This window comes from Coregonus lavaretus (assembly GCF_964263955.1).
Source record: "Coregonus lavaretus genome assembly, contig: HAP1_SCAFFOLD_1071, whole genome shotgun sequence".
Lineage (NCBI taxonomy): Eukaryota > Metazoa > Chordata > Actinopteri > Salmoniformes > Salmonidae > Coregonus > Coregonus lavaretus.
In genome coordinates, this window is record NW_028166882.1 from 142,501 (window position 1) to 152,500 (window position 10,000).

General features: G+C 49.8%; 3 protein-coding genes across 3 annotated transcripts; all 3 read right to left on the reverse strand.

Annotated features, from left to right (window-relative positions):
* Positions 1–192: 192 nt before the first annotated feature.
* On the reverse strand, positions 193–579 carry LOC311114139 (histone H2A; the record flags this gene model as incomplete). Its single annotated transcript, XM_084189416.1, has 1 exon — positions 193–579. One exon carries the CDS (start codon positions 577–579, stop codon positions 193–195), a length of 387 nt encoding a protein of 128 aa, XP_084045542.1.
* Positions 580–1,376: 797 nt separating this feature from the next.
* On the reverse strand, positions 1,377–2,000 carry LOC311114140 (histone H1; the record flags this gene model as incomplete). Its single annotated transcript, XM_084189417.1, has 1 exon — positions 1,377–2,000. The coding sequence occupies one exon, from the start codon at positions 1,998–2,000 to the stop codon at positions 1,377–1,379; it is 624 nt and encodes a 207-aa protein (XP_084045543.1).
* A 2,431-nt stretch (positions 2,001–4,431) lies between these two features.
* Positions 4,432–4,806, reverse strand: LOC311114143 (histone H2B; the record flags this gene model as incomplete). The annotated part of the gene is made up of 1 exon (XM_084189420.1): positions 4,432–4,806. One exon carries the CDS (start codon positions 4,804–4,806, stop codon positions 4,432–4,434), a length of 375 nt encoding a protein of 124 aa, XP_084045546.1.
* Positions 4,807–10,000: the final 5,194 nt, after the last annotated feature.

Genomic DNA, 10,000 nt, shown 5'->3' on the forward strand with positions numbered 1-10,000 from the left:
AACGAGGCCTAGTAGGTGTTGTTGTTCATGGAAGGCCTCATGTGGGCACAGAATGTCGAAATAGTTGTGTATACACCCACTCAATGTGTAGCGGTCATAGAAAGGTACTTTGCGCTTTTGGAGAGCTAGGTGGTTGGCTCTTAAAAGAGCCTTTGGGGGTTGAGTAGTCAAGTTGAAGTCGCAGTAGCGAATTTACTTGGCTTTGACTGCCTTCTCGGTCTTCTTGGGGAGTAGCACTGCCTGGATGTTGGGCAACACACCACCCTGAGCGATGGTCACACCGCCGAGCAGTTTGTTCAGTTCCTCGTCGTTACGGACGGCCAGCTGCAGGTGACGGGGGATGATACGAGTCTTCTTGTTGTCACGGGCAGCGTTGCCGGCCAACTCCAGGATCTCAGCAGTCAGGTACTCGAGCACGGCGGCCAGGTAGACTGGTGCGCCAGCGCCCACACGCTCGGCGTAGTTGCCTTTGCGCAGTAGCCTGTGCACACGGCCCACGGGGAACTGGAGCCCGGCACGGGATGAACGGGTCTTTGCCTTCGCCCTGGCCTTGCCTCCGGTTTTGCCTCTTCCGCTCATATTGGTATCTTGAGAAAGTCACAGAAAGTCTGAATGAGCCGCTCGCCACTTCGAGAGCCGTACTTATACCTCGCCACAAGAGGCAACGATTGGCCACCGGGCCGGTGTGGCCTTATCCAATTGGAGCGAGGGACAGACAGACAGACAGCCCTAAGCCGGTTCCCACCCACAGGCAGCGAGTGAGAGGCTACTTTGTGTCCCTCCGACTTTGTTACTTTGTGTCATTTCGCGTGAGCGCCAAAATGTCCGACATGAAATCCTCACATTATTTCTCTCCAAATGGGAAACAAACAGCTGGTGAGGGTGCACTCTTGAGTTTGAAATCGAAGCCACTATAGTATTGTTATTACATGGCACTTGTAACACATCACAGCAGCCTGCCTCTGAACGGGAATAGCCCAGTGGCTCATATATAAATATGGCTGTTGAGGGTGCACTCGTGAGTTTGAATTCGAAGCCACTATAGTATTGTTATTACATGGCACTTGTAACACATCACAGCAGCCTGCCTCTGAACGGGAATAGCCCAGTGGCTCATATACAAATGGCTGGTGAGGGTGCACTCGTGAGGTCGAATTTCTAAGCCATTTTGGCCCTCTATTATATTCCTCTCCCTTCGCACACACCCAGAGTGGGACGATGTTGTGTGCGTAAAAGTAGCCTAGTGTGCGTAATTTCTTTTTCACGACAGATAGTACATGGAAATCAATGCGCTTTCTATGGAAAGAGGTGGGTGGCTCTTAAAAGAGCCTTTTGTGGTACAACATGTGTCGAGTAGAACACTGTTTGTAATAGGTTTACTTCTTCTTGGGGGCTGCCTTCTTGGCCTTGGCTGCCTTGGGCTTGGCGGCTTTGGGCTTGGCTGCCTTTGTAGCCTTCTTGGGGCTCTTGGCCGCCTTCTTGGCCGCTGCGGCGGGCTTCTTCACCTTCTTGGGGCTCTTGGCGGCCTTTTTGGGTGTAGCGGGCTTCTTGGCCTTCTTGGGGGACTTCTTTGCGGCGACGGCCTTCTTGGCTGCTACCTTCTTGGGCTTCTTCGCCGCGGCGGGCTTCTTGGCGGCCACCTTCTTTACTTTGGGAACTGCGGTTTTCTTGGCGGGCTTCTTTGCCTCGACGGCTTTCTTGTTGAGCTTGAAGGAGCCGGATGCACCGGTGCCCTTGGTCTGGACCAGGGTGCCCTTGGTGACGAGGCTCTTGACTGCGATCTTGACGCGGGAGTTGTTCTTCTCCACGTCGTAGCCGCCTGCCGCCAGCGTCTTCTTGAGCGCGGCCAGGGACACGCCGCTCCTCTCCTTGGAGGCGGTCACAGCCTTGACGATGAGTTCTCCTACGCTGGGTCCCGCTTTCTTGGGCTTGGCTGCTGCCTTCTTCTTGGGTGCCTTGGCCGGCGCTGCGGCTGCGGGTGCTGGTGCGACTTCTGCCATGTCTGTCTGTCTGTCTGTCTGTCGTTTGGTCCGGTACACACACACACACACACGGTCTGCGAGGAGTAGTTTGCTGTAGACGCTGCTCTGCGCTATTGAAGCTCCACACCGAGCAGGGGGCTGGCCTTAAACGCGACATGAGAACCATGTAGACTCAAGGCAACCAGCTCGGCTTCTCTGGGCTGGCCAAATGCTCTTTCACTTGTGTTTTCTGTTCGCCTATATCGGCCCGAAAGTCACCGACGGAGCCGTGTTTTTGGTCCAAAAGCGAACGGCCCAGCGAGCAGACTTGTCTCCGTTCAGAATAAAGTAATGTGGGCCGCGGAAGGGCCGTGCATTTTGTTGCGGCTCGCTCAAAACCTCACCGTTCGACTGTCGGGTGGAGCGGTGCGCACTGGTTTTCCTGTGCTATTTGTCTCCTAAATGGCCTAAAAGTGCATCCGATTGCGAGCAGCACTTGTTGTGTAGTGAGCCGAGATGTCTGGCAAGGGAATCAAATGGTTTGGGGTCCCCTGATGTGGTCAGGGGTGTTTTAAAGAAGCGCTCTTTTGGGGACCTTAAAACACATGCACCTGTGAGGCCTGGCTGAGACTAGTGTTGTACCTCAAGTTTCAGGTTGTATTCGTCATATGTACAGGATCCACATGGTATAAACAGTCCTACGACATGCTTACTTGCACTATGTGTGTGTGTGTGTTATTGTATTAGTACTTTTTGTGCACTGGCAGTGTGAGTGTTGTTGTTGTTGTATTTGTAGCCTACTATTTCTACACAGTGAGATTGTGTGTTGTCTTCTGGTAGGTAGGTAGGTAGGTAGGTAGGTTGGCTGTCTCTACTAATATATTGTTCACCTGCTTGACTCCGCAGCGTGACTCGCCTCGGTCTTTGTGTCTGTGGGTCTTGGTGTCTGGCTGGCGCTATGGAGGCTGGCGCCCCATGGGTCATGGCGCGTTGATATAGGCCTAGATAGAGGGAGTCTCTCTCTCTGTCTGTCTCTCTCTCTCTCTCTCCCCCCAAGTGGGACAAGGGCTGCATATGTGGTTGGACTGGGAGAAGAATCCCAGCAGGTGCATGTGGGTCAGAAGGTTGATTGCGGCCTCTTTTCTTTTCCTTGTTGTATATATGTATGGGGCGGCAGGTAGCTTAGTGGTTAAGAGTGGTTAAGAGCGTTGTGCCAGTAACCGAAAGGTGGCTGGTTCTAATCCCCGAGGCGACTAGGTGAAAAATCTGTCGATGTGCCCTTGAGCAAGGCACTTAACCCTAATTGCTCATGTAAGTCGCTCTGGATAAGAGTGTCTGCTAAATGACTAAAATGTAAATGTATAGGCTATCCCCAAGGTAGTCATTGGGATCCGCTGCTGCTCCAACGACTATCGCAAGGGCCGCCCGCTCGCTCACTGTGTTATACTGTGACTTGGCCTACAGACACATTCATATCCTCACGTGGAAGCAACTGCCTTAGCTGGTAGAGCACGGCGCTTGTAACGCCAAGGTAGTGGGTTCGATCCCCGGGACCACCCATACACAAAAATGTATGCACGCATGACTGTAAGTCGCTTTGGATAAAAGCGTCTGCTAAATGGCATATTATATTATTATATTTATCCTGTTGCCTCATGAGGGTAGTAGGAAGGAAAATACACTATGTGCCTCAAATGTACTACACTTTACATGGACATTTTGAGTCATGTAGCAGACGATCTTATCCAGAGCCACTTACAGTTAAGTGTGTGCCTACATTTTCATACTGGCCCCCCTTGGGAAACGAACCCGCAACCCTGGCGTTGCAAGCGCAGTGCTCTACCAACTGAGCTACAGGGGACTATATATGTATGATGCGACCTGGACCGGAAATGACCCGTTGGCAATAAGGGCTACGTATATATATATATATATATATATGCCTACTCCTATTCTTCCTAGACGGGATTATTCACCCCCTTTTTATTCTTGCCATTATCGTTCTCATTCACATCATTAGGGTATAGTCCAATGATGGAGCGTCCATTCTCCCCGTCCGTGTCCTACCGATTCAGGAAGTCGACTCAAAATGACTATCCGCTCATTAAACGACAAAAGGCATTTCTTTCCATTCAAACCCAACAGACTGCTTTTTTTATTTACACCCTTTGTCAAATGGTGCCATTTTTCATTGCCTTCACCTGGAATGGAGGCCGACAAACATGGGTTACTATTCAGCGTGCAAAGACAACAAAAAAGGCGCGCTAAACCCCTACGCTGGAACGGGCGGGGGAAATGATACAATGTAGCCGTTCTCCGAGCCGGCGCGCGCCGCCCATTAAACAATGATACAATGTAACGCAGCCTACCTGCGCATTCATTCGGTGGCGATGGAAATGCTCTTTTTACTGACAGAGTGGGTGGCTCTTAAAAGAGCCTTTGGGTTAGTAGAGCAGTCCAAATGCGCTGTTTACTTGGAGCTGGTGTACTTGGTTACGGCCTTGGTGCCCTCGGACACGGCGTGTTTGGCAAGTTCACCGGGGAGTAGCAGGCGCACGGCGGTCTGGATCTCCCTAGAGGTGATGGTAGAACGCTTGTTGTAGTGGGCCAGGCGAGAGGACTCTCCGGCGATACGCTCGAAGATGTCGTTCACGAACGAGTTCATGATTCCCATGGCCTTGGAGGAGATGCCGGTGTCGGGGTGGACCTGCTTCAGGACCTTGTACACGTAGATGGCGTAACTCTCCTTCCTGGACTTTCTGCGCTTCTTGCCGCCCTTCCCTGCGGTCTTGGTGACGGCTTTCTTGGAGCCCTTCTTGGGCGCTGACTTTGCTGGCTCGGGCATGATGATGTCTCGTTGCTTCTCAGAAACGAATGAGGGGGTGAAGGGCGCTTACCCGTCTTATGAAGAGGAAGCTAATCAAAGTCGGCGGCCGTGGACACTCCCCTGCTTGCTCGTAGGCGCCCCTGCTATTTGCCCAGTGGAGCTCTAGCGCTCAAAAGAGCCTTCCGCTCAGAGGCTAGCTTCCCGAACAAAGACAATTGAGGGCGCGCGCGCGGGTCCTCACCCCCTCCCTCCTCTCTATAGCCTATGCTCTGTGACCGATGGGGAATTGTGTGTTTCAAAAGGGGGGCCTGAATAGTTGTCCGAATGGCACGATTGTTGTGCCACATAATGCTGGTGATAGAATTGCCCACGTTGGCACCGTCAGACATAGGGCTCCCATTTTGGACTGTGTGTGTGTGTGTGTGTGTGTGTGTGCGCGCGCGCGAACGCTGTCCCCCTCTTTTCGAGCCACATCTACCGACGGGTGGTGGTTTTATGTTGTCCAAATGCCACTATTGCTTGACCCAAAATAACAACGTCACTACACTTTGCCACTGTCAGATATAGGCCTCCCTCTGTGCGCTAAAACGGGAAGGGACATTAGAATCCGCTATTTAATACTCCCTGTCCACTCGAAGTGGCTCATACTTTCCTACCAAATAGCATACGGAAGAAAAGAAAAAAACACTATATGGAATGGGCCCTTTTGAAGCGGATGTGGGTGGCTCTTAAAAGAGCCTTTGGGTTCGAGTCGGGGTGTTGAGGTTCCGAAGAGAGTGCGTTTAACCGCCGAAACCGTACAGGGTGCGTCCCTGTCGTTTCAGAGCGTAGACCACGTCCATGGCGGTAACGGTCTTCCTCTTGGCGTGCTCGGTGTAGGTGACTGCGTCACGGATCACGTTCTCCAGGAACACCTTTAGGACACCGCGGGTCTCCTCATAGATCAGACCGGAAATACGCTTCACGCCGCCGCGGCGAGCCAGACGGCGGATAGCGGGTTTGGTGATTCCCTGGATGTTATCGCGGAGAACTTTTCGGTGACGCTTGGCGCCTCCTTTTCCAAGTCCCTTGCCGCCTTTGCCTCTTCCAGACATGGTGTGTTCGCTAGTTGAGTTCAAGTGAATGAATGACTTCAGCGCCGGTGCGTGGTGCGCTATTATCTGCGTTTGGTCGACCTGATTGAGGCCATCGGCACAGAAAGCGCGCCTCTGTGATATGTTCGGAGGCGTTGCAAAGGGGAGGGCGCTCGTTCTAGGGGACTAGGGAGGAGCGATTACAAAGGTGACGTGAAAGCAACTACCGTGCGCGGGAAACATACTCCAATACTGATATAGGCTATGTGGAACACAAGGCCAAACGGTGACAACTGGGAGATCAGCTAGTACACTGTGTCCCTGTCCTCATATTGTTGTTGTTGTTGTTGTTGTTGTTGTTGTTGTTGTTGTTGTTGTTGCACCTGATTTTACTCATTGAGGACTTGCTAATTAGGTGACAGGTTGTTCAGTCAGCTGTGGCTCTCCAGGGCTACAAGAAAAATGGGTATTGTTGGGGGTAGGCTACTCTACCGCTGGAGTTGGGAAACACTGACCTAGTAGGATGAGTCTGTTTAGCTATGGAAGGACGTGTCGTATTGACTGTCATTAATAAACATCACTCTTCTTCTTTCTTCTCTAGACACCACTCGGCCTGACAGTAAGGGGGCCAAGAGGACCTGGGGTGCGGATGGGAGGGGTGGTGATCCCTCTGCAAGCTGGAGCGTTTACAAAATAGTTGTCATCATCCTTATGCCTAATGTGTGTTGCAGCCAAACAGCACACACTGTTTGTGTGACTCCCTGACATTACGCAATGATGTAAGCACATTTGGGAATGTCTTCCATATTGTTGCATAAAGACGACCGTGTGCATAAACTGTGAGACCGAGAGTGGCGTACCTTTACCCACACACACACACCCACACACACACACACACACACACACACAATGAAGGGATTGATTTCCTACGCATACAGAGGTGATAGTGATGTGCCAATATTGTATGGTACCTTTCTTAGCAAACCAATAATAAAGCTTCTTATAATGGAATTATTGTTATGATGTTGATCATTTGTATTGCCGCAGGATAGCCTCAGATGTGTCGTCAAAGAAAGGCCACAGAAAGAGGGCCCGTCTCAACTGTTCATTTCAAAAGGGACAAATTGGGGGGGTGCACTGATGCCTTAAGGGCCCAAGAGCACAGACTGCCACTTTATCATTCAGTGCAGTTGAACATCTCACATTTGACTAGCTTTCATAGGACAACTTATTGTTGCCATAATTGTCTCTTACCTGTACTTACTGGCTGCCGGCCCTCGGTGGAGTATATCGAGGAACAGAGGGTGCCTTTTAGGATAAGGACTAACAAGGTTTTGACTAGGTGGGATACAGCTACGACCGGAAGTGACTTTTCCCTAGCAGTTTAGGCTAATTAGGCTAGAGTGCAGATACTTGACATGTACAGTACAACAACAAATCACAGAGGGCCTGTTACCACACCCTATAGGCTTGAACATCATAATATCACAATATATAATAATACTCATACATAATAATCGAAAATCACCTTTGACTACAGTGACATTGGTAGTAAGTAGGCTACAGTATAATGGATAGCTACCCAACTGGGACAGAAAGTGGAAATTGAAGGGGGACACGCAGTGAGCAAAACTCCTAACGACATAAAAACACAGACACTTCAGTGGAACGCACAGGGCTAGACGGGAAGGAAGACGTGGAGAAGGACTATTGAAGAGGAGATGAAGAACACCGGAAGCATCGAGTGAAGAAATGGGCCCGGAACAGGGTTAGGCCGAGATGCACTGTTGACGCCCTATCCTTCATTTAGGACCTCAAAGAAATGAGTCAACTCCTATAGGGACTATTTTCACCGCCACCTGCTGGACCAGAGGTCATGTGGCCAACACTCTGCTTGAGATCATTAAGAGCTATAAGGAGTCCATCAACTACCTGGTCAGTCAAGTCATATAGGGGGGGATTTCATGGCCACCTGCTGGAGCAGAAGTCATGTTTGCCAACACTGGCCTTAAAATCATTAGGAGCTATAAGGAATAAATCAACTCATCATTCAAGTCATATAGGGAGGGATCTTAGCACCACCTGCTGGATCAGAAGTACCCTTCACTGTAGGCACAAGAGAGCCATCATCTCTCAACCGGTGCAATTTCCATAAGTATGTGGTAATAAAACAAACAACGACAGCTCCTCATATAGGCAGTGGTTTCAAAACTCTAAGCGCGTGTTCAAGTAGAGCACACCAAATCATACATGTACTTGTTCATCACACTGAATCAGTGTTTAATCTAGAAATACATGCCTCGCGTTGCAATACGTGTTCTTGTAAAGTCATTGCTTTCCACAATGCAATGCTCACATCACTTTCCGTGTGATATTGTTGGTCATTTGTTCAAATGTATTTGACTATGACTTCATCCGACTGCTCTGAATTCATAATAACCTCACGGTTTGGTGTTAACCTACCGATTTTCAACTGCTACTGCAGTAATTGCCTACTGCAGATTAGGAACGCTGTCATGAAAATGTATGCTTGGGAAGTGTTGCTCCTGAGTGGCGCAGTGGTCTAAGGCACTGCATCGCAGTGCTAACTGTGCCACTAGAGATCCTGGGTCGAATCCAGGCTCTGTCGCAGCCGGCCGCGACCCGGGAGACTCATGGGCGGCGCACAATTGGCCCAGCAGTCGTCCAGGGTAGGGGAGGGAATGGCCGGCAGGGATGTAGCTCAGTTGATGGCGAGCATGGCGTTTGCAATGCCAGCGTTGTGGGGTCGATTCCCACGGGGGGCCAGTATAAAAAAAAAAGTGTATTCACTAAACTGTAAGTCGCTCTGGATAAGAGCGTCTGCTAAATGACTAAAATGTAAATGTAAGTCTAAAATGAGGGTAACTCCCCTTAAGGTAAATGTCTGTGTTCTGAGTGGCAAAAAAATACTGATTTTTTCATAACATTTAGATATGTGCATACTGCCTGTCCTTAGGCAACCGCATTTAGAAGGGAAAGAAGTGGAACAAATGAATACTTTTCTTGCTCTTCAATCAAAACAAAAGCTTCACAAAGTGGTGCGTTTTGCCCCTAAATGACCCCTGAGGATTAGTGTGTTCTCATTTGTCAGTAATTGACCCTGACATACTCCCTTTAAATGGTACTATTTTAGGCAAACGTATACTGTAATGTACTACTATTATGATGATGACTATTATAATGTCACTTCACGGTAAGTAGAGCGAAATGCTGATATTGACAAGGTCAGAGATGTAAGGTATGTCACAAATGCATCCCCTATACTGTAAACGTGAATCCAAAAGGAAGTTGCTGGGGTCTATTGGATGGAGGGGTGTACTCAACTGTGCCTCAGAGAGAGGCACAGTTGAGTACTCACTCTCTCTCTCTCTCTCTCTTTCACTCTCTCTCTCTCTCTCTCTCACTCTCTCTCTCTCACTCACTCACTCACTCAGTCTCTCAGTCTCAGTCACTCACACTCTCTCTCTCTCATTCACTCACTCACTCACTCACTCACTCACTCACTCACTCTCTCAGTCTCTCTCTCACTCACTCTCTCTCTCTGTCTCTCACTCACTCTCTCACTCACTCACTCTCTCTCACTCACTCACTCTCTCAGTCTCTCAGGCTCACTCACTCACACTCTCTCTCTCTCTCACTCACTCTCTCAGTCTCTCTCTCTCTCTCTCACTCACTCACTCTCTCTCACTCACTCACTCTCTCAGTCTCTCAGGCTCACTCACTCACACTCTCTCTCTCTCTCACTCACTCTCTCAGTCTCTCGCTCTCTCTCTCACTCACTCTCTCTCTCACTCACTCACTCACTCACTCACTCACTCACTCTCGCAGTCTCTCTCTCTCACTCACTCTCTGTCTCTCAGTCTCTCTCACTCACTCACTCTCTCACTCACTCTCTCAGTCTCTCAGTCTCTCAGTCTCTCTCACTCACTCACTCTCTCACTCACTCTCTCAGTCTCTCAGTCTCACTCACTCACACTCTCTCTCTCTCAGTCTCTCTCTCTCTCACTCACTCACTCACTCTCTCTCTCTGTCTCTCACTCACTCTCTCAGTCTCTCTCACTCTCTCACTCACTCTCTGTCTCTCAGTCTCTCTCACTCACTCACTCTCTCACTCTCTC